General features: G+C 44.4%; 1 protein-coding gene across 21 annotated transcripts in view; it reads right to left on the bottom strand.

The window, feature by feature from the left end:
• Positions 1 to 240: 240 nt before the first annotated feature.
• Positions 241 to 23886, bottom strand: part of CCDC158 (coiled-coil domain containing 158) — a 1147529-nt gene continuing 1123883 nt past the window's right edge. For 20 of the 21 annotated variants that reach the window (XM_033914104.1, XM_033914130.1, XM_033914150.1 and 17 more), the window contains one exon: positions 241 to 673. In XM_033914104.1, the coding sequence (XP_033769995.1) occupies positions 597 to 673 (77 nt within the window). In that variant the 3' untranslated portion in view covers positions 241 to 596. The remainder of the gene's footprint in view (positions 674 to 23886) is intronic. The other variant, XR_004536446.1, reaches the window with a different exon arrangement.

Raw genomic sequence — 23886 nt, 5'->3', positions numbered from 1 at the left:
ATTTAACCAGTTATGCATTAGCCGGCTCTGTAAACCTGGAAATTCAAGCCCAGTACTGAATTTCTGGGTTTAGCACTGGTGGCAGTTAGCAAGAGGCTGATCCCCACTGGCTCCGGTTTGTTTGGTTTTTTTTGTAAAAAAAAAAAAAGTTGTAACTTTTCACTTATGATTACAAAAACATCCATGTTATGACTAATGATCAACACAATCAGTTTTTATCAAATTTTACACAGGCCTTCATTCATTATTCTACAAATGGTAGCAGCTTAATGCGGCTATTATAAACCATATTCTTCTGCTGTCTTATGCGTGACTGCTCTTTCCAAAGACTTCCTCAGTTGAAAATTCAAGTACAGAAATACTACACGTACACTGCTGGACATTTTATTTCTGGACTACCTGTGAATGGAAAATTGTGCTGGCATGACAATTTACAATATGAAAGGGGTCCCCTAGTAGCAAAGAAGATAATTTTGTATTTTGTGCAGTTAATGGAAAGAAGTATAGTGATGACATTATGTTCCGTAAAAGTTTGCAGAACAGAGTTTAATTGATCATTGTAGCTGACAATTGTTGAAATGGCATCCACAGCTGCATTATTCCATAAGCATCTGCTCCTGGTCCTTTATCTTCTTTAAACACTTCTCCTGCTTTCCAAACAGTGAAGTTGATCCTGAAAATAGTGGTAAAGGAAGATAAATATTGATGAACATTATTTGATCTTTCAAAGCAAACAGTAAAGCTGCAAATGTTAACATTTATCCAGCCAGTGTTCAACTGGTAGCAGTCAGTGACTATCACCAGCTATATTCAGTTCCAGACAGTGGCATAGTAAGGGGGGAAGGAGGGGGAGGGCAGACCACCCTGGGCACCATTTTGGTGGGGGCCCCAGCACTTCTCTCTGACCCCAGTACTTCCCTGCCCCTCCCCCACTGCACATTTGCCTTCCCTTCCCCCCTACCTCTAATTCTTCACCATGGCAAGTAGCATCTCCAACCTGCTGCTCATGCTGACCTCAGCTCTCCCTCTTAAGTCACTTCCTGGTCACTGGTGTCAAACTATGTCTGAGCAATGACACTGAATCACTGAATATCCAGGGCTAAATGCAGTGATGTTGGCCACCGGAGCTGATGTGAGTTCCAGCCAATATTCAGTCAGGGCCCATATAAGACAATAATGTGGGCCTTGGCTGAATATCAGCTGAGACCCACATAAAATAAAAAAAATGCCCTGTATTTCTTCTCATTTCCCCCCCTGCAAGGCTAGACCCCTCCCATTCCCATGATGAGTCAAAGATCTTCTCCTACCCACCCCCCTCCCAGAACAGGCTCCCTGGGCCTACCTAAATTCCCTGGTAGTCCAGTAGGGTAACTGGGCGGGAGGACTAGAAGGAATACAGGGCATTTTTTTCTTTTATGGGGTGTTGGCTGATATTCAGTACTGGTAACTATATAGCTAATTGACCAAATTTAGGACAGCTATGCAGGTGTCAGCATTGACTATTATTATCAGCACTCGCATAACTGCCAGCTCTTCCTCAAGTAATAAGAACATAAGATTTGCCATACTGGGACACTCTGAATGTCCATCAAGCCCAATATCCTATTTCCAACAGTAGCTAACCCAGGTCACAAGTACCTGGCAAAATCCCAAAGATTTTATACTGCTTATCCTAGAAATAAGCAGTGGATTTTCTGAAGTACATCTTAATAATGGATTTTGGACTTTCTTTTAGGAAGTTAGCCAAACCTTTTTTTAAACCCTGCTAAGCTAACAGCTTTTGTCATTTCTCTGGCAACAAATCCCAGATTTTAATTGCATGCTCAGTGAGGAGATATTTTCTCCAGTTTGTTTTAAATTTACTACTTAGTAGCTTTATTGCATGTCCCCTAGTACTGCCCCTGATCTGCCCATTTCATCCATGGCCGTTTTGTGTCAACATCCAGTGGCATTAGCTGGTTAGTTAACTGTCACTGAATAACAGCAGTTAGACAGCCACAGGCAATCTAAATGGGCAGGAGCCTTTCCTTACGTTTAAATCACTTTAAAATCAGGCAGTATATGTATACAATATACCAAAATTATAATTATGGGTGATATCAAGAAAATGTGCTCCAGATGTAGTGGAAGTGCTGACACTACAAACTAAAACAATATAAAAAAATATAAGGGGCGTTCAATAATTTATCTACCTCAGTAGGAAAGAAAAAAGTTTTCAAAAAATTTATGTTTTAGTTTTCAATATACAGTAGTCCCCTGATAGCTCCATACACTTCATTCACTTTTCCTGCAATAACTAACTCATTTGAAAAGAATTCTTCTGTTTGACCTTCAAACCAGGACATCACAGCTTCCTTGATGTCTTGAAAACCACTGACCATGGAAAGACCACTTGAAACCACATGAAAATCACTTGCAAACCACTGTCCATGGAAAGATTTCTTCAAAACTTGGAACAGGAAATAATCTGAGGACTGTAGGGTGGATGGTTCTACTGCTCAAACCTACATTCTTGGATAACAGCCTGTGATTGTCGTGACATGTGCACTGGCGCATTGTCATGAAGAAGCAGCATGCCTACTGTGAGTTTTCCTCGTCTTTTCTCCTCGATTGACTCCCACAAAGCAATTGCTGTGTTGGCGTAACTCTCCCCAGTTATGGTTGTCTTGTGTGGAATATACTCCAGAAGCAAAAGTCCTTCATCATCCCAGAAGACAGTTGCCATGACTTTGCCTGCAGATTTTTCTGTCTTGAACTTTTTTGTGGTTGAGGATGATTTGTGCTTTCACTGCATTGACTCCATTTTAGACTCAGGATCTCTGTGATAGACCCAAGTCTCATCTCCAGTCACTAAACAATGAAAAAAATTCACTTGGTCTTCACAGAGCATCTCCAAGTTCTCCTGACAGCACTGGAGCCTTGTGGCCTTCTGACATGGTGTCAGCATTCTTGGATTCCATCTTGCACTAACCTTGGACATGCCCAACTTTTCACGAATTATTTTTCAAACTTCAGCTATTTGGGAAGCCTTAATTCATTCCTTGGGGTTGCATTCCTGTATTGTTTCGTCTATTTTATTCCAAAATTAGATTGGCTCCATGTGTATGCGTGAGGTGTAGGTTATTTTTTTGGATTTTGGTGTGGTTTTGTTTTTGGTCCAGTTGATGTTGAAGGAGTATATGTAGTGGTCTGACCAGAGGGATCGGGACCATATTCCATTAGTTGTATGAATTTCTAATAGAGATGGTTGATGGGTCATGAAGGCTGCGATGTCAAGTTGGTGACCTTTCTCATGAGTGGTTTGTGGGTCTAAAATCTGGAATGATAAGACATCAAGAAATAAAAGAAAGTTATCTACTTGTTTGGATGATTGGTCTTCAAGGTGTAGGTTTAGATATCCTAGGATTAGGTTGTAGGCTGCTGTTAGTGAGTTTTGGTATATGAAGTCTTCAAGTTCAGGCCTTACTGTGGTCCAGCTTCCCGGTGTTATGTAGCAGAGCATGCAGTTTAGAGAACCTTTTAGTGTGGAGCATGAGAGTTGGCAGGCTAGAAGATCCATGTATGGGGTGGATGTTTTTTGAAGTATATTTAGAGTTAGGGAGAGAGATGGAGAAGAGGGGGAGGATTAGCAGTTGTTTTTAAGGAAGGATTTGAATTTGAACTATTGGATTCCAAAATGACCAATCAGTTAGAAATATTAGCCTGTAAAATTAGTATTATTTATTTATTTATTTCGATTTCTATCCCATTCTCCCAGAAGCTCAGAACGGGTTACAAGTAGACATTCACAATCATTTGAAAACAGACTAGTCATGACAACAAATAGGTTACAGTAGACAATAACAGAACTTATTTTAGAGACCAGACTTGTCATAGCGAAGAGTACTAGAAGTATATTGAGGAGGCAGTTTTTAATGGCCCAATTGGTGGAAGAGGAAGGTCTTTACTGCTCTGTGGAAGGTCATGAGTGGGTCTAGCGACCTAATCTGTGTGGGTAGTCGCCTGCATCTGACCTGAAGGCCTGCCTGCATCTAACCCCCAAAGGCCTGCCTGTCTCCCCTGTGGGCGGGGCCAAAGGCATATGGGCCGGGTTGGGCCCATGTGCCTAAGGCCCTGCCCACAGGAGGGACCTAAGCCTACTTGGCCTATTCCAGTTTGCCCAGGCGTCTCAGACCCCGCCTGTGGCTGGGATTTGAGCTGCCTGGGCCAGTCAGGCCCTAAAGCCAGCCATTCAATGGATGGCTGGCCTGTTGGATGGACGGGCTTGGCACCCGTCCGTCTGACCAACGATTTAAAGGTAGGGGGGTTGGGCGGGTCAGCGGGGGGGTGTCATATTTTAGTGGGGATGGGGGTAGGGAGTGTTATTGGGCCAGGAGGGCTTGGGCTCCTTCCTGACCCCATCGGAATCGGCGGGGGGGAGGGGGTTGGGGATCGTCGGACCATCGTCGGACTAGCCCCATCGGAATCGGCCGGTGGGGGGGTGAGGGTGCCTCCAGGCAGGAGGGCATGGGCTCCCTCTTGCCCGATTGTTGTAGGAGGAAGGGCTTATTGCTGCAGGAGAGATGGCTCATCTCTCCTGCCACGATGATGATCGCCCACCCCCTCTGAACTGTGGCACTTCGGGGTGAGCATCGCCAGCAGGGGAGATGCCCAGCCCCAATGCTCACCCCGAAGTGCCGCGGTTTGGAGGAGGTGGGCAATCATCATCACGGCAGGAGAGATGAGCCATCTCTCGTGCAGCGATAGTCAGGTTGCTGGGGCCGCTGAGCTGCAGAGATCAGCTCAGCAGCCCAGTTTTCGGCACTTATACCTGTTTTGACTTGGTCTAAGTCAAAACGTATAAGTGCCAACTAGGCAACCTGTCAAAATCTTTGGTTATACCTGTTGTACGCCTAGGTCTAGGTCGGCCCACCCCCTGCCCTTTCCCCGCCTCTAAAAACGCCTCTTTTCTCTCTGTGCGTTTAGAGGCAGGGGAAAGGCCTAAGTTGGTTTTAGATACGTCTAAAACCAGCTTTGATTATGGGTACTTGGACGATCAGGCTTTTTGATCGTCCAAGTATCCATTTAGGCCACTTTTTAGATGTTTGTTTTTTTTTAATTATGAGCCCCATAATGTTTAAGTCTGAGGCGTTGTAAATTAAATTGAATAGCTTCATCTTCCATTTTTCCTAGGGTCATGCGAATTTCTTTTATTTGCATCATAATCTGTTCCCCACCTAAGCCCTTCTTATGCTGTATTACTAGTCCTATCAGTTCTTCTTTTAGTCTTTTTTCTTCCTTTTCTCGGTTCTTTTTCTCATAAGAAGCTATAGAGATCAGCTCTCCCCTTAAAACAGATTTTAATGATTCCCATATCGTTAAAGGTGAATAGTTTTCAGTGTTATTATTATCCAAAAAATTCCCAATAGATTGTTCTATTTTCAGAACTACCTTAGGATCTTTTAGCAAAGTATCGTTTAATTTCCAATATCGTGTCCCTATTTTAATATGTCCCCATATTATATCCACCCATATTGGGGCATGGTCAGCACAACTGGTTTCCTTTATTTTTGCATCTAATAATTTACCGCCTAAGGATTTATCCAACCAAAACATATCAATACAGGAATATGCTTTATGTGGGGGAGAGTAATAGGTATAGTCTCTACCCAGTATATGTATTCTCCGCCATCCATCGACTAAGTTTAATACTTCCAGGAAATTTTTTAATTGTTTCCTATCTTTTTTAGTTCTATCACTTTTAGTGCTCGTAGTGTCCCAGCGAGGGTCTGAAATCAAATTAAAATCTCCTCCAATTAATAACCCTTTCTGGGTTTTTAAAATTATACTCAGAAGATCTTCCAAAACTTTTTCCGTGATTGAGATTAGGAGCATAAAGATTAGCCAGAGTCACCTTTTTACCATTCAATTCTCCTATCCAAATAATCCATCTCCCTCCATCATCCCTCCATTCAGCCTTTGCCAGAGCTTTCAACGTTTTATCAAATAGTATCCCCACTCCTGTTTTCTTTTTCTCTTTTTTGTTTGAGGCTCAAATTCTCAATGGATAATCTTTAAAATGGATCATATTTTCCCCCAATTTTTGTAGATGAGTTTCTTGTACATAACATATATTGTATTTCAACCTTTTCATCTCATTTAGAAGCAACTGTCGTTTTTGGGGTTTATTAAGTCCATTCACATTTAGACTTCCTAATCTTATCTTACTTCCATACATTCTCAATATCCGTTTCAATTTTCCTAACTTTCCTAGCCTTACAAATCTTATAATTTTTTACCCAGGTCTCCTTATCCCCCCCCACTGTCCCCCTCCCACCATTCACAAACAAAAACTAACTTACCCTCATCCCCTTCCCTTTTCACCCACCATCCCCTCACCCTTCCCTTTCCAAATCTCTCTCGTCATCTAACCCTGGATCCAAATCCAACCACCAGTCTATGAGACCAAATGCCAGATTCACTTCCAGATATCAGAGTTAAAGAAAGTTAACCCTGATCCAGTTCTCCAACATTTTTGAATTCTACCCCTTTTGCAAAAACTTATCTTTATTATAACTAAAAGTCTGTCTAATAAAATTATTAAAATTGATAATTTTTCTCATTGTCTCTGTAATCTCTTTTTATGTTCTACTCTATGCCGACTTGGCTGTCCCGTGGATGGAGGTTGTAGTGGCTCTTTTTGCTGTAGTTCTCCCTATGTAATCCAAAGTTTAGCTTGTACAAGTAGCTGTTGGGCTTCTTGTGCTGATGCAACTTTTTACTGTTTGCCTTCTAGCATAAAGGAGATCCCAAATGGGTAGTGCCATTTATAACGAATATTATTTTTCTGCAAACATCCAGTTACTTCACGGCACTCTTGACGTCATTTCAGAGTTACGGAAGATATATCTGTAAACAATTCCACTTTTACGTTATTCCACATCAAATGGCCAATTTTCCAAGCTGCTTGTAGCACTCTCTCCTTCTGAGGATATTTTAAGAAGCATGCTATAATATCCCTTGGCCTCTCCGGTTTATGTGGGCCCAGAGCTCGATGTATCCGTTCAAATTCTATAACTGGAAGTTCTGCATCTGGGTTTTCTGTTTGTATAAATTTATGACAAATAGGCTGTATTAAGGTTGTTGGATGTTTAAACTCTTCCGTTTCAGGGATCCCACAAAATCTCAGATTATTTCGCCTTGACCTGTTCTCGCCATCTTCGACTGAGAAGTAACTCTTCTATTGATAGTCTATTTGTTTACAATGTTGTTGTATTTTGTTATCTCTTGCTCATGAGAGATTACCCGCTCTTCAAACTCTTGTAAGCTCTGACTCATTTCGTCCATTTTTTTATGTAGGCCATCAATATTAACTTTGATATCAGATGTGAATACTGCTAATGATAATTTGATGTCGGCCATCTATTGTTGTAGATCCCCTTGCTAGCTGGTGCTGAGTCTGCTGGAGGAGATTCTAAAGTCTCTAGCGTTTCTCTTTCTAGTATAGTTGTCGTCTCTCCTTCTTGTTTTGAACTTTATTCCAAAACTGGCTTTTCTATCACACTTTCAGCACGATAGGCAAACACTTTAAGGTCAGGTCTACTTTTTCAATACCACTAGAGTCACTTACACCAAATTCTTTTTTTTCCCCCCAAATTAAATCAGTTCTTTGCTTTCCTTACTTTTTAAACCCAGTATGGTATTGAAGCTTTATTAAAAATGCAAGGACTGTTATTTTACCTTCAAGCCTTTATCAGCATACCCATCAAAAAATCTCTATTAAAAGTCCTCAGCCACAATCTTACCAAGTTTAGCTGATCACCTCCTCGGGTCCGTCTTATCTCCAGAGCTCAAGCCTTGATTCTGTGTCTTCAGCCCTTCAAGGCTCAAACCATATCTTCCCCTCCATCTGTTCTCCATCACACTGGTCCTTAACATGATAGAGGTTGGGAAGGAGAGTACTCCAAAGCCTCAGTGGGGCACCGCTAAAATGAAGGTCTAGCAGACTCTCAAACAATCACCCACTCCTTCTCCGGGCCGCTCGTGTGTAGAGCCCTATTGCTCCCAGAATTCAGCCCCGCCTTCGCTCCTTCTCCTGTACTCCTCCTGACCTGGAAGAGACTGTCAGCCGCAACGACTCTCACCGAAAGGGGTCCGCCACAATCCAGAGTCAGCACCAGCTTGCTCTTTGCACCGCTCACATGGGACCCCAATGCTCTGGAAAAGCAGACTCCGCCTTCGCTCCTGCACACCTCCTGTCCCGTCCAAGCTGCCGAAAGCCGTCCCAGGAACAGCAGTCCTTTTTGCAGTTTCTTCAAGTTGACGAGAGTTCTGTAAAAAGAGACAGAAGCTCCACTTCACTCCAGCGCCACCTAAATCCGCTCTCGGTGGGGTAATTAGCCAATTTTTCTCCTTGGTAGTGTGGAGACCGGGTTTACTCACACACTACACTGCCGCCATCTTCACTCCCAATCATGGTCTTTTTCCATGGTTTGTAGCAGCCTCCAATAATCATATGTAAATACATTACAATGAGCTCATCAATATTAAAGTGAGCACTTAGATCGATGCCCACATGATGCATAAAATGAAACACCAGTTTTTAATGCTCTGAAATCTCCAATAGGTCTAGAAGTTCTGATAATGTTAAAAAAGCACCCCGAACAGCAGCTTTTTAAAATTTTTAATGGGCATAGAAGTTGGGCATGTGTTACATACGCACAATATCCGTCCCCATTAAAATAATAATAAAAATAAAGTTGTGCCAGAATCTCCCCAATGACAGCCCATAACCCCAACTTTAAAAAAATTGGTAGGATGGAAGCAAACTTCATCCTGCCTCAGGCACACGGACCCCTCTCTCCCTGAAATTGTAGCTCAGCAGGAAGGATTCCCATTCCCTCATGCTGCTGCTGCCAGGTCCTGCCTTGAACTCCCAACACCCTTGTGAACTCCCAAACCTCCCGTATCTCTAAATTGAAGATTGCCAGGGGGATGCCCACTCTCTTCTGTCTCAGCCACCCAGACCCTTACACCTTGAAACTGAAGAACAGCAGGAGCAATGCTCACTTCCTCCTACTGCTGCTGCTGGCACAAGGGCCCCGCTGTGAATCTAATCCCCCTAAACCCCATGTACCTCTAAATTAAATATCAAGGGGAATGCCCACTTCCTTCTGCCACCGTGGCCCCATTGCAAACCCATGCCCCCTGTGAACCACCAATCCCCATACCTCTAAACTGAATATCGGCAGGAGGGATGCCCACTCCCTCCTGCCTCAGTCACCCAGACCCCTACACCCTCAAAATTGAAGAACAGCAGGAGGATACCCACTTCCTTCTAATGCTGCTGCTGCTGCCACAAGGGCTCCACGGGTTGGTGGGTAGGAAACAGAGGGTAGGAGTGAAGGGCCACTACTCGGATTGGAGGAGGGTCCCGAGTAGGGTCCTGCAAGGCTCGGTGCTCAGGCCGCTGCTATTTAATATATTCATAAATGATCTAGAAACAGGGACGAAGTGCGAAATAATAATATTTGCAGACAACACCAAACTATTTAGTGGAGCTCGGACTAAAGAGGACTGCGAAGAATTGCAAAGGGACTTGAACAAACTAGGGGAATGGGCGACGAGATGGCAGATGAAGTTCAACGTTGAGAAATGTAAAGTATTACATGTGGGAAACAGAAACCTGAGGTACAACTATACGATGGGAGGGATGTTATTAAATGAGAGTACCCAAGAAAGGGACTTGGGGGTAATGGTGGACATGACAATGAAGCCAACGACACAGTGTGCAGCGGCTGCTAAGAAGGCAAACAGAATGCTAGGCATAATCAAGAAGGGTATTACAACCAGAACGAAATAAGTTATCCTGCCATTGTATCGGGCCATGGTGCGTCCGCATCTGGAGTACTGCGTCCAATATTGGTCGCCGTACCTTAAGAAGGACATGGCGTTACTCGAGAGGGTTCAGAGGAGAGCGACGCGTCTGATAAAGGGGATGGAAAACCTTTCATACGCTGAGAGATTGGAGAAACTGGGTCTCTTTTCCCTGGAGAAGAGGAGACTTAGAGGGGATATGATAGAGACTTTCTTGGGTACTCTCACTCAGTAACAGCCCTCCCATCGTGTAGCTGTACCTCGGGTTTCTGTTCCCTACATGCAAGACTTTACATTTCTCTACATTAAACTTCATCTGCCATCTCGACACCCACTCCCCTAGCTTGCTCAGATCCCTTTGTAAATCTTCGTAATCCTCTTTACTCCTAGCCCCATTAAATAGTTTGGTGTCATCTGCGAATTTTATTATTTCGCACTTCATCCCAGTTTCTAGATCATTTATTGAACAGCAGCGCTCCAAGCACCCACCCCTGCGAAACTTCACTTGTGACCCTCCTCCAGTTCGAGTAGTGGCCCTTCACTCCAACCCTCTGCTTCCTATCTGCTAACCATGAGTCGAGAGTTTGCCAACTGAGAAAGTCAGTCTGCCCATTTTCCACTCCTGCTACGTGTATGGCCAAGAGAGCCTGAAAGTGAGCTTCTGTCCATTGGAAGGAGTTAAGCTTCTAGGTGCAACAGGACGCTTCTGATGCCTTCTTGCCTGTTGACATATGATACTACTGTCGCATGTTCAAGAAGACTGACTGCTTTGTCTTCTAGAGACTTCTGAAACACCTGAATTGCTAGTCAGATGGCTCTCAGTTGCAGGCGATTTATTGACCACTTATGCTGTGTCGAAGTCCAACACTCCTGGACTGAGAATCCATCACAGTAACCCCCCCAACTGTAAAGGCTGGCCTCAGTCATTAGTATCTCCCAGGGGGAGAAGGCATACCCCTGGAAAGGGCAGCTGACCATAGCCACCATCGCAGGCTGCTCTTCACTGTAGATAGTCAGGGGAGTGGTTGTTGTAGTGAGTCAGACTGAGGGGACCAGTGAGGAAGAAGAGAGCCTTGGAGAGGTCTCATGTGCACTCCGACCACAGGACTTGCAGATAATGCCACACCGTGGGAGACAGCCTCTGTAATAACTCCGAAATCAGCTTCTGAAGCTTCAATCTGCGTGGCTCTATAAAAAACACTTGGCCCAAGGCTGTCAGACAAGACTCCCAGATACTCCAGGTGCTGAGTCGGTTCTAGCTGACTCTTCTTGAAGGTGACTATGCAGCCCAAGTACTGGAGGTGTTGCTCCACTCTCAAAACTGCCAGCTCACCTTCCATCATGGACGGAGCTATGATGAGCCAATCGTTCAAACATGGATGCACCTGAATCCCAGCTTTGCAGAGGTGTGATGCTACCACTACCATCACCTTGGTAAAGGTGCGATAAGGTGCTGTGGTGAGTCTAAAGGGGAGCACAGAAAACTGAAAATACTGCTCCAGTACATGAAACCGCAAATACTTCCTATGGGCTGGGAAAACTGGAATGTGATGATTGACATAGTGGCAGTGGTGCCGAGGGAATTACTTGCCTCTCTTGATCTGACTGAAGCCTAAGTGTCTCCATGCAGAACTGCCGTATCTTCAGAGCTGCATTGACTGACTTGAGATCTAGAATCAGTCTGCAATCGTTTGAGCCTTTTTGGCACAATGAAGTATATGGGACTGGCTCTATATCCAAAGAGCCAGTATCCTTTTCACTGTAGCCTGAACTTTGAGGGCTCTTTCTGGCCGGCTGGAAACATTAGAAAGCAGTCTGGCAGGGAGACCTAGAATTCGATTTTGTACCCTTCCCGGATTACATCTAGAACCCTGTGGTACAGCACCAATGCCGTATAAAGCACCAATGGGGAAGACCCATCATTTTTGACGGGCGGGCCTTAGAGCTGGAGGAATTGTGCTTCCCTCCAGCTCTCAACATGTACCAAAGATATGGAAGGGGGGTGGTTCGAGGTGTGAGGGGGGGTTCAGGGGAGCATACGGTGGCAAAAGGGAGTGGACATCCCTCCTGCCTTTTTTATTTCATGAGGAAGGGAGGAGAGTAAGGGGGCTCTGTTATTTTTGGGGAGAAAGGGGGAGGGTTTGAGGGGCTCCTTTGGCAGGAGGGAGTGGGCATCCCTCCTGCAAATTTTCTCTCGGGAGGGGGGATGACATGGCAGGAGGGTGTGGGCATCCCTCTTGCCATTTTCGCTGCTGTGGGAGTGGGGGGATTGGTTGATTCCCAGTGCTGGGACGTCGGGGAGATATGGGCAGGGCTGCCATCAGAAATTTCTGGGCCCCTTACTGAGCAATCCTATTGGGCCCCCCACACGCACACCTTCCCCCCCCCTTTTGTCCGGGGGGTGCTATCAGGAAATCGGCAGGGGACAAAAAAAAGTATGACAGCAGTGTTTATTGTTATTGTTGTGCACAGCAGAAGCATAATATAGGAATTTGTGCTATGGTGGCCTAGGACCAATGTTTCCTCTAAGGATTGATGAGGTGTGTGCAAAAAAAAATATGCATGAGCGACAAGTTACATACTCCACAAATTTATGAACAGGCACGGAGGACGCATTTTTAAACAAATGTAGTTTATCCTTGTACTCCTTATATATTTTTAATCATCTATGGATATGTTTGTATGTTTATTGTTCAAATGGTTTTATTTATTTCCCCAAATTTATTTTTGTTATACGCATTGAAAATATTTGATATTGCGTTTAAATCAAAATCTCAATAAACTTGAAACTTGAAACGAGTGCCCGTGAGATTGTGGGAGGGTTAAATACTCAAAACTTAGAAGAATAACAATTTACTTAAAGTCTTTGCTACGCCAGCTTTCTGGTATCTTTACATACAGTGGCGTACCTAGCATATGTAACAACCGGGGCCCATCATTTTTTGGCACTCCCCCCCCCATCTGTAAGAAAAACATGATTTTTAGTAACAAACCACACGTCACACATGAGTACCTAGGAAAAGGCAGCATCTTACATATTGCAGTGAGCAGTACATCAATACACCCATTGTGAAACTAAACATGCCAGACCAGCACAGATCAATCCTACATCATCAATCCTAACAGAAAACCATGTCTTTCAAACACACAGAACACAGAAAACACCTTCGCCTAGTAAGGAATATGTCATCACAAACGAACCCCTCCCCCTTTTACAAAACTGTAGTGTGGATTTTAGCCACGGTGGTAACAGCCCTGACGCTCATCGAATTCTGAGCATCAGAGCTGCTACCACCACGGCTGGCGCTAAAAAATGCTCCACAGTTTTGTAAAAGGGGGGATAAAATAGAAATACACAGTTTCAACGCTCTAGCTCAGAGATGCCCAAACTTTTTGGGCTTGCGAGCTACTTTAAAATGACCAAGTCAAAATGATCTACCAAAAATAAAATTAAAAAACACAAAGCACACTATACGCTGAGAAAATGTTAATTATCATTCCTATTCTGGGTTTTTTCAAAAAGGTCAAGGCAGATGACTCTATGCATTGTCACCTCAGTAACAACCATACAAAAATAGACAAATATACCCCCCATCCTTTTTATTAAACCACAATAGCAGTTTTTAGCGCAGGGAACTGCGCTAAATGCCCAGTGCTGCTCTCTACGCTCATAGGCTCCCTGCACTAAAAAACACTATTGCGATTTAGTAAAAGGGGGCCATAGTGCAAAATATAGACAGCATATATAAATTCAGACACATTTTGATTACTAAATTGAAAATAAAATAATTTTCCTACCTTTGTTTGGTAATTTCATCTGGTTGCACTTTATTCTTCTGACTGTGCATCCAATATTTCTTCCCTTCTTTCAGCCTCCTGTATGCTTCCTCTCCTCCAGACTCATTCCCTCCCCCAACTTTTTCTTTCTTTCTCTATGTCTGTCTTTCTCTGATTCTGTGCCCCATTTTTTTGCTTTGTTTCTGGTTCCCTGTCCCCCCCCTTCTTTCTTTCTTCCTTCCTTCCTCCGTGCCCCATTTTATGCTTTTTTATTCTGGCTCCCTGTCCTCCCCCCCACACACCTTCTTTCTTTCTTCCTTCCTGCCTCCCCCATGCCACACCACCGCGGAATAGGCTGCTGCCGCTGCCGCAATCGGAAACAGGCCGAAATCTCCCTGCTTCTCTTCTGCACGGGGCCGATCAACTCTCGCCGCCCGATGTCAATTCTAACGTCGGAAAGGATGTTCCGGGCAGCCAGGCAGCGATTGGCTAGCCAGAACGTCCTCTCGACGTCAGAATTGACGTCTGGCCACCATGAGAGTTGGTCGGCCCAGCAGGGAAGAGAAGCAGGGAGATCAAAGATACGGTGCCGGCCTGATCCCCGATGGCAGCAGTGAGAAGGGAAGGGAAGCAGGTTGGGCACCATTGCTCTAGACGAGCCGCACGCTAAGGAGAACAGTTGACCGCCCCCCCCCCCTTGGTACGCCACTGGTGCAGCAGCGTGTCTGGCCGGCTCATTCCATTCAAAGCCGCGGGTGGCGGCTCCTTGCGAGATCTGCGCCTGTGTCTGAAGCCTCTCTGATGGTGTGACGTCAGAGAGGCTTCCGATGCAGGAGTGGATAGCCCAAGGAGCCGCCAACCCGCGGCTTTGAACGAATGAGCCGGCTGCTGCTCCAAAAGGAAGAGAATGATCGCCTCCAGATCACGGGCCGCAAATAAAACCTGGAGAGCCACACGCGGGCCGCGTGTTTGAGACCGCTGCCTTAGAGGGAACACTGCCTAGGACCCTGGGGGAGCCCGGGCCCCCTGTCACCTCCGGGCCCCTGAATGCAGGACTGGTAGTACTGCCCTGATGGCGGCCCTGGATATGGGGCAGATATTGTGCGTAAGTAACCACGTACACTATCTGTCCATTAAAAAAGAATAAAAGGTTTCCTGCCCCAAACATCTGAGTGGCAGGAGGCTTCATTCGGGGCTTCCCCTGCCTCTCAGCTGCGCATGTCTGAGAGTCACTCTCACACTGATCAATCAGATGAGATGGAGATTACAGTGATCCTCCGTGTAAATCATTTGCATGCAATCTTTTTGGTACATCGATCGCTCTTCCACAATTAGCCAGAGAATCGGCCAACAGCGATCCAGTCAGTATTAGTGATTATGTTTAGTTCATCCAGGCTTTATATCAATCTCTTTGTGTTTCCAATTTCTTCACAACAAATCCTTTTTGTACCTGTGGTGAGCCGCTCCGTTATCACCCTCATTCCTCAGCCCGAGTCCACTTCTTCCCCACCAAGCTGAAATCCTTAGCATAGGCTCTTCTGTAAGCAGAGTCCTTTCTTTTTTCTTCTGAAATTGGTATCTATAGTATCTTTCTCTGTTTCCTCCTTGCAGCAGTCCTAGGGTGCAAGATCCCCTTGATTTCTCTCATGGTGAGCCTCTCATGGCTCACCCTCTCTCCTCAGCCTGGGTAGGGTTACTATATTTATCTCGGCGCAATCCCAGATGCCTGACCCCACCCCATTCCACCCGTCGGCCATGCCTCATTCCACCTTTGGCCCACTCCATTCTGCCCCGAGCCCTACTCCACCTTCGGCCCTGCCCCATTTTGCTCCAAGCTTCGCCCCCCACAAAACCTCATCTCATTATTCTTGACCTCCAGGCTGTGTCTGGGGGCCTCCGAGCATGCATGGACACATCACCTGTGCAAGCTCAGAGACCCTCCACACATGACCAGAGCTTTCCAAAACCTGGACAACTGCTGCGTTTTGGAAAGTCTGGCCAGGCACCTGGACAGTCCTCTAAAAAGAGGACATGTCCAGGTTTTCACGGATGTCTGATAACCCTAAGCCTGGGGCCACTTCTTCCCCATCAAGCCTAATTATAATCTTCAGTTTAGCACTCTGGCTATCCCACTTGGATCCTCACTCCGCAGACTGCTGATACTTCCAGGAGTCTTCCTCAGTACTTGGGCTCTGGCAGGAGATCAGGCTAACCAAAAGCCTAGTTTTTTCTTAGCACGTCTTTTATAGCACAGTTACTTACCATAATAGATGTTAACCGGAGACAGCAGGCAGATATTCTCACATGTGGGTGATGTCATCCACGGAGTCCAGTATGGACAGTGAAAAATGCACCGGCACTTTAAGAGTTCATAAGCTTTTAGGCTGCCCACACCGTGCATGTGTGACTGCCTTCCCGCCTAATGAGGGCACATGGTACCTCAGTTATGTAAGCAAGCTAAGAAGCAAACCAGGGATGTGAGAATATCTGCCAGCTGTCTCCGGATAACACCTGTTACGGTATATTATCCTAGGACAAGCAGACAGCATATTCTCACATGTGGGACTCTCTAGCTTACTAAAATGGGATGGAGGGAGAGTTGGCCATTAAGAAGAAAATAGATTCTGTAATATTGCTTTGCCGAAATGATCATCTTGTCTGAAATAGGATTCTAGACAGTAGTAAGATGTGAAAGTGTTAATTGAGAACCAAGTGGCTGCTTTGCAAATTTCATCAATGGGAGTGGATCGTAGAAAAGCCACTGAAGTTGCCATCACTCGAATTTTGTGTACTGTAACAAGTCTCTTGAGTTGCAACCCAGCCCGAGCATAGCCATGTGGAAATAGTTCTCTTGGAGACAGGTTGGCCCAATTTGTTGGGATCAAAGGAGATGAACAGTTGAGGTGAAGTCCTATGTAGCTTAGTCCTTTGCAGGTAATATGCTAAGGCATGCTTACAGTCCAATGTATGAAGAGATGCTTCTCCTGGATAAGAATGAGGCTTTGGAAAGAAGACTGGAAGCACAATAGATTGATTCAGATGGAAGGAATTTAAGATGAGTATTGAGAACCACCTTATCATGGTGAAATACTGTATAAGGTGGGTCAGAAACCAATGCTTGAAGCTCACTGACTCGACAAGCGGAAGTAACAGCAATCATGAAAACTACTTTCCAAGTGAGGAACTTAAGATGAGAAGATAGACACTACTGGCTCAAAGGGTGGTTTCATCAACTTGGCAAAGACTATATTAAGATCTCAGACAACCGGAGGTGGTTTCAGAGGAGGTTTAGAGTTGAAGACTCCTTTCATAAACCTGGAAACTAAAGGATGAGTGGCTAAAGGTTTATCATTGACAGGAGAATGGAAAGCACTAATAGCACTGAGGTGGACTCTGAAGTTGTTTTGAGTCCAGAAGTAGAAAGATGGAGAAGGTAATTAAGAACTGGAAGAAGTAAAGAAGATGACGGTTCTTGGTGATGAAGAGAACACCAGGAGGTAAAATGTGTCCACTTATGTTGAAAGCATTACTGAGTAGAAGTTTTTCTGGAAGCACCAATAATTGCCTGCTTGAACAGGATCAGAGAAATGAAAATCTTTTGAAACTACAGCAAAATTGGAATGTAATTTGTGACTGTGTGTGAGAAGAGATAGAAAGATTTGTAGTGGAATCAGATCCTTGACAGTCAGCTAAAGTAGAAGGGAGAACCAAGGTTGTCTGGGCCACCGAAGAGCTATCAGGATCATGGTAGCTGATTCTCTCTTGAGTTTGACCAAGGTCTTCAGAATGAGAGGGATTGGTGGAAATGGATATAGGAATTTGTTTGTCCAATCCAGATGGAATGCATCTGCCTTGCGATGTTGTAGAGAGTATTGTCTGAAGCACAATTGAGGCAGTTCGTGATTGAGGGGAGACGCAAACAGGTCCTATCTGAGGAGTTCTCCATAACTGGAAGATGTGATAAAGTACTCTGGAGGTGAGAGACCATTCGTGTGGCCAGAGGAATCTGCTGAACTTGTCAGCCAGAATATTCTATTTCTCTTGTACATATATAGCCTTTAGAAACATGTTTTGAGGAATCGCCCAATTCCAGATGTTTTGGGCTTCTTGAAAAATAAGGAGAGTGCTTATACCACCTTTTTTGTTGATATAATATATCATGACTTGGTTGTCCATTCGAACTAGAACAACTGAATTTGATTGAGACAGTGTCTGTGACAGTGTGAGTTAGAGCTGTTTTTTTGTTGCCTTCTGTTGTTTTGTATTTGTCTGTAACTTTTATTATGATTATGTATGTGTTTATTATTCCCCGCTTAGATTTCTGGATAGGCAGGTTATAAATAATTTTAAATAAATAAAAAAATAATTTTGAATGGCTTTTAATTCTAGAAGGTTGATATGTAATGATTTTTCTTGTGAATTCCAATAACCTTATATCTTGAGGTCGTCCAGGTGAGCACCCCAAGCATATATGGATGTGGTGAGAACTTTTTGATTTGGAAAAACCTGAAAAAGGAGACCCTTGGAAAAATTGACAGGGTTCATCTACCACTGAAGAGATTTTTGAAGTGGTGAAGAGACCTTAATCTTCTTGGATAAGGGGTTGGAGGCTTGAGACCACTGAGAGGCTAGAGTCCATTGTGGCATTCTGAGATATAGGCGAGCGAATGGGGTGAAATGGACTGTTGATGCCATATGAACTATAGTTCTCATCATTATTCATGATCTCTTTATATAAGCTTTGGTGTTAGTTTGCAGATATGATCTCTGAGGATTGTGTGTTTGTCTTATGTTTTTTATAATTTTATGTATGTAAATTATGTAAACCGTTTAGTGCTAAATGTTATAGAAATTTTTTAATAAATAAATAAATCTTTTTGGCTGGCAGAGTCTGCAGAGAGGAGACTTGATTGCAAAGATGAATGATATTGTCTTGTCTCTGTTGATGAAGATAAGGTCGTAGCTGATTGGTATCTAGTATGGCTCTTATGAACTGGAGGTGTTACATTGGAAAGTTGACTTTGAATCCAAGCTGTTGAAGAAAATCTATGGTCTGTTTGGTTGCTAGGCAAACTGCTTGAAGAGATGTGGCTTTTATTAGCCAACCGTCTAGATAAGGAAACACTTGGAGACTATAAGTTCGAAGTGTTGCTACCACAACCACCAGACATTTTGTGAAAACTCATAGAGAGGATGCCAGGCTGAAAAGAAGAACCCTGTATTGATAATGTTGATGAGTTATTCGGAATTGAAGAAACTTCCTGTGATCTGGATGAATGGAAATGTGTGTATAAGCTTCTTTGAGGTCTAGAGAGCATAGCCATTTGTTTTGATCTAGAAGGGGATATAATGTTACCAGAGATAACATGCAAAACTTTTCCCTGACAAGATATTTGTTGAGATTTCGGAGGCTGAGAATTGGGTGCATATCTCCTGTCTTCTTTGGAATTAGAAAATACCTGGAGTAAAGCCCTTGATTTTTCTGGGTAGGAAGAACTTCCTCTATGGCATCTATTTCCTGAAGAAGAAGGGACGTCTGCTGAGATGTAAGAGAAGACTCTCTTGGAGGGTAGTTTGGAGGAATGGATTTGAAATGAAGAGCATACCCCTCCTCTATGATTTTTAAGACCCACATATCGTTGGTTATGAGAGTCCATCATGGATAAAAAGATTGCAGATGACCTCCAATGAGAAGAGGAAGAGGCTGTAAAGGTGTTTTATGGTCTATGCTCTCTAGAAGCAGGTCAAAAAGATTGTTCAGGTTTTTGAGACATGGATGGTTGCTTCTGGGATTTTTGCTGACTCTTTCTCTTCTGAGGTGGTGGTTTGGCCGAAGAAGCAGAATGCCATCTCTTATAAGCATAAGAAGATGACTTCTGAGCATGCTTAGAGGATTGGGACTTCTTGGTTTTGTTAAGAGTATTCCAACTCTGCTCATGCTGAGTAAGCTTTTGCATGGCAGACTCTACCTTCTCTCCAAAAAGTTATTCTCCTGTACAAGGAATGTTGGCCAAGTGGTCTTATAGATTGATGCCCATATCAGAGACTTGCAACCAGGCCAGTTGCCTCATAGCTATGGCCATGGCAGAAGCTCTGGATGTCAGTTAGAACGCATCAAAAGCAGTGCAAGTTATGTACTTCCTGGTTTGCAGCAAGGCAATGTGTTTGAATTCAGGAAGATGAGCTGGTGGAATGTACTGCTCAAATATTGAAATCTTTTTCACTAATTGCTTGAAATAAAATGACATGAAAAAATTGTAGTTCAATACTGTGTTGGATAGCATTGAGTTCTGATATACTAGACGATCAAACTTGTCCATAGTTCTGCCTTCATGACCTGGAGGAGCTGTGGCATAGACCAGTGGTTCCCAACCCTGTCCTGGGGGACCCTCAGCCAGTCAGGTTTTCAAGATATCCCTAATGAATATGCATGAGAGAGATTTGCATACCTGTCACTTCCATTATATGCAAATCTCTCTCATGCATATTCATTAGGGATATCTTGAAAACCTGACTGGCTGGGGGTCCCCCAGGACAGGTTTGGGAACCACTGGCATAGACTCTGGAAGTAGATGACTTTTTAATGGTAAATTCTACCAGCAATGACTGATGCTGGAGTTGCTGTTTATCAAAACCTGGACATGAAATAATCCTGTATAGAGAGTCTAGCTTCCTAGAAGCACCAGTCACTGACAGTGGAGTCTCACAATTTTTTAGAAGAGACTCCTTCAAAAGACTATGAAGTGGCAGTCTTTGGGGGGGGGCTCATCAAAATCTAATGCCTCCAGCAATTCAGCTCTGGGTTCAATGTCTGCTTCTAATTTTACAGGAAGCTCCATACCTGATGTATTTTGTGAAAGAGAATCCTTCAGGAGGTGATTTTCTCCTAGGTGGTGGTAAAGACAGTTCTGAAGGTATTCTATAAGACTCAGGTGCTGGTAAATTATTTTCCCACTCTGAGTCACTGTGATCTGAAATCAAATCAGAGTCTTGATCTAGATTTGGAGAATCTCTGTGATGACGGTACCAACCTGATATGAAGCTGAAGATGTAATGATCTAGCCGATGTACACTTCAAAGTAGAATATTTAGATAGAGATCACTGATGCTTAGAAGAAGAAAGTTAACGTTTCGATGAAGAACATTGCTTCGATGAAGCTTTCCGGTGTCCTGATGAACATCTTCGATGTCTCGATGCAGATGAAGGACGTCGATGCCTCGATATTGACTGATGTTCTGATGAAGAGGATTGCCGGTGCCAGGAACAAGAGCTTTGATGCCTTGAAGATGCAGAATGATGCTCCAAAGGCGAATGTCGATGATGACTTGAGGAATGTCAATGTGAAGCACAGTGACATTTAGAAGCAGACTCCAAAGTAGTACCTTGTGGCCTGTGAGAGTTATGCTTGGGTTGGGCTGGTAGGATTAGGTCAGTATAGACACTAGCATAGAGATTAGCTAGAACGTGTCTCCAGTCTCTCTGCGCAGAAAGCCATTGACCTTGGATTGAATATCCTGCACCAATACTTGAAACTGAGTGGGTATCAATGGTGCAGCAGGGTATCTAGGGGTAGGAGACCTCGAAGAGGATGCACGCCTCATAGGAGACACCACCTGTACTGAACAACGCCAGTGTCGAGGCTGGGCCTGCATCAAGGGATTTGATGCTAAAGAGGCCTGTGAAGTTGGCTGGGAAGTGGTCGGCTTCTTAGCAGGCTTACCAGAGGCAGGGATGTTTAATGCCGATGTCGATACAGGCACTGTCGATACTGAGGACTGAGACTTTTCCTCTCCAAGTGAACCGAAAATCTTTTCCTGCTGAAGCTGAATCTTTAATGCCTGCTTCTGAAGGGTAGAACAAAAAATACAGGAGTCTACCTGATGTTCAAGCCCTAAACACTGGATACACCAGTTGTGCGGGTTGGTGTTGGAAATATGCCATTGACACCAACAGCACTTTTTAAACCTGCTCAAAGTCTTCGATATGGACAGGAAAACTTGAGTGGCTAAATTAATCTCAATTTTGAAAGAAACAACGCTGCCCAAAACGAGACCCCAGACCTCACAGAGGACTGAGGAAAAAAAACAACAAGTCAAAATAAGAATTTTTTTTTTTAAACTAAAGAAAAGAAAGAAATATGAACAAACTAAACTTCAAGAAAAAAAAAAGTTGTGAAAATATATTTCACAAGTGGTCATGCTGAGGGAAAGCAACGTAGAACTAGAAAACACAACTTCTTTGCTCCACGGAAAACGAAGAACTGAGGTACTGCGAGCTCTCGTTGGGCGGAAAGTTTCAAGTTTCAAGTTTATTAGGATTTTATATACCGCCTATCAAGATTATCTAAGCGGTTTTTACAATCAGGTACTCAAGCATTTTCCCTCTCTGTCCCGGTGGGCTCACAATCTATCTAACGTACCTGGAGCTATGGAGGATTAAGTGACTTGCCCAGGGTCACAAGGAGCAGTGCGGGGTTTGAACCCACAACCCCAGGGTGCTGAGGCTGTAGATCCAACCACTGTACCACACACACCACACACTCCACACCACACTGCCCAAACCATGCGAGCACTTGTGCTCGCATGGTATGGGCAGTCTAAAAGCTTATGAACTCTTAAGTGTCACTTTTCACTATCCGTTCTGGGCTTTGTGGATGACATCATCCACATGTGAGAATATGCTGTCTGCTTGTCCTAGGATAACTCCTTTACCTCCTTGCCTCCTCCAGACTAGGTCCTCCAACTCCACTCTCTTAAGAATCTCCTACACACTGTCACAATCCTATCCCCGATGCTCTGTCTGTACCGGGTTTGGCTCTCACTAAAGCTAGCCCAATCATACAGAGAGCTAATCATGGGGATAGGGTTGTGACCAGGAGAAGGGAAATAGCTGCATTCCCCTTTAAACCTGAAAATGCTGATTGTGAGGGAGGAGAGGAGGTTGAGGAGAATAGCCTTGAACAGCCTCCTTGGGACCTCCCTCCCCCCTCAAACTCTCAGCTGAGGGAGATAATGAGGAAGCCGAGAAAACCTAGGCAAACTTTACAGGCAGCTCCTCCCCCTCAGAGAGCAGGGTGTGTTCGGCTGAACACTTTAGAGGCTGCTCTTAGGAGGAAGAGAGCAGTTCACTCTGGGCCAGCCCAGGAAGAGGTCTATCCAGGCTGTTCTCCTGTAAACCAGGATATTGAAAAGCAGGAAACAGACATTGACCCTGTAGCCAGCCAGCCAGCCGAGCCAGAACCTATGGACTACATGGAAACTCCCAGTCTGCCTGAAGACATCCAGATGCAGAAAAGCTAAGTGGCAGGGCTGGGTAGTTTGGGGGAGTTAAAGCATACTCTGCTCGTTTGTCTGTTGTTCAAGATAGGTTCTTTAGGCTGAAAGTTTAAGGTGACTTGTGCTGCCCTGCTTAGGAAAGCAGGAGAAAAAAAAAACAACGTTTTTTTTTTATTGTTTGAACTGCTAGGTTCCAGCCTAGTTAAGCTGGCCTGATTTTTCCTACTGTGTTATTGTGAACATGGGGAAGTAATGATTGGGGAGAATCCACTGTCCATACTGGTTGGGATTGTGGGGCCATTAGTGGCATTCTGTGTTACAGAAAAGTAAATTGGTGGATTCGCTTACTCCCCTTCCCCCACCAACTCCCATTGAGCTGGTTGGGGGCTCAAGCCTCAATAACTAAAAGGCTTGTGCACAAAAACCATCTGTAGTGCTAACAGTAGTGTGGGTTGTTGGTCTGAATGTAAAGACAGCAACTCTTTTTGGTTTATTTTTACTTACCTGAACCGTCAGGATGTAGATGACGGCTGAAAACCTAGACCTGTTGGTCGGTTATATAATTTTTTGTTGTTGTGATTTTTGCTACTTGGGAATTTGGACTAACTACAAGTTTACTCCCAGCAATATACCACATAATAAAGTGGTCATCACAGGAACAACTAAATTGACTCTGATTTTCTTTTTTTGCCTGTTTATTTTGGTTTCATGAGTGAATGTCGTTCAGCAGGACTTCCTTCCTTTATGGGAAGCACGCAGAAGGAGCTCTAAGGTGAGCGTGGACCGGCCCCGTTGAAGCACAGGTACCGGCCCCGCCACAACACACATCTCTCAACGACAACCAGAAGAATCTCTCACTAGAGGTCTGCACGGGAACGGGGATCGCGGGGATCCCGCGGGTCCCGCGGGGATCCCGCGGGTTCCCCCCCTGGCCCACGGGACTCCCACGGGGACGCCCCCTGGCCCACGGGACTCCCA

Source organism: Geotrypetes seraphini, chromosome 1 (assembly GCF_902459505.1).
Source record: "Geotrypetes seraphini chromosome 1, aGeoSer1.1, whole genome shotgun sequence".
In the NCBI taxonomy this organism is placed as follows: domain Eukaryota; kingdom Metazoa; phylum Chordata; class Amphibia; order Gymnophiona; family Dermophiidae; genus Geotrypetes; species Geotrypetes seraphini.
The sequence above is the reverse complement of the archived record's forward strand: the minus strand, read 5'-3'. Positions and strand labels throughout refer to the sequence as shown.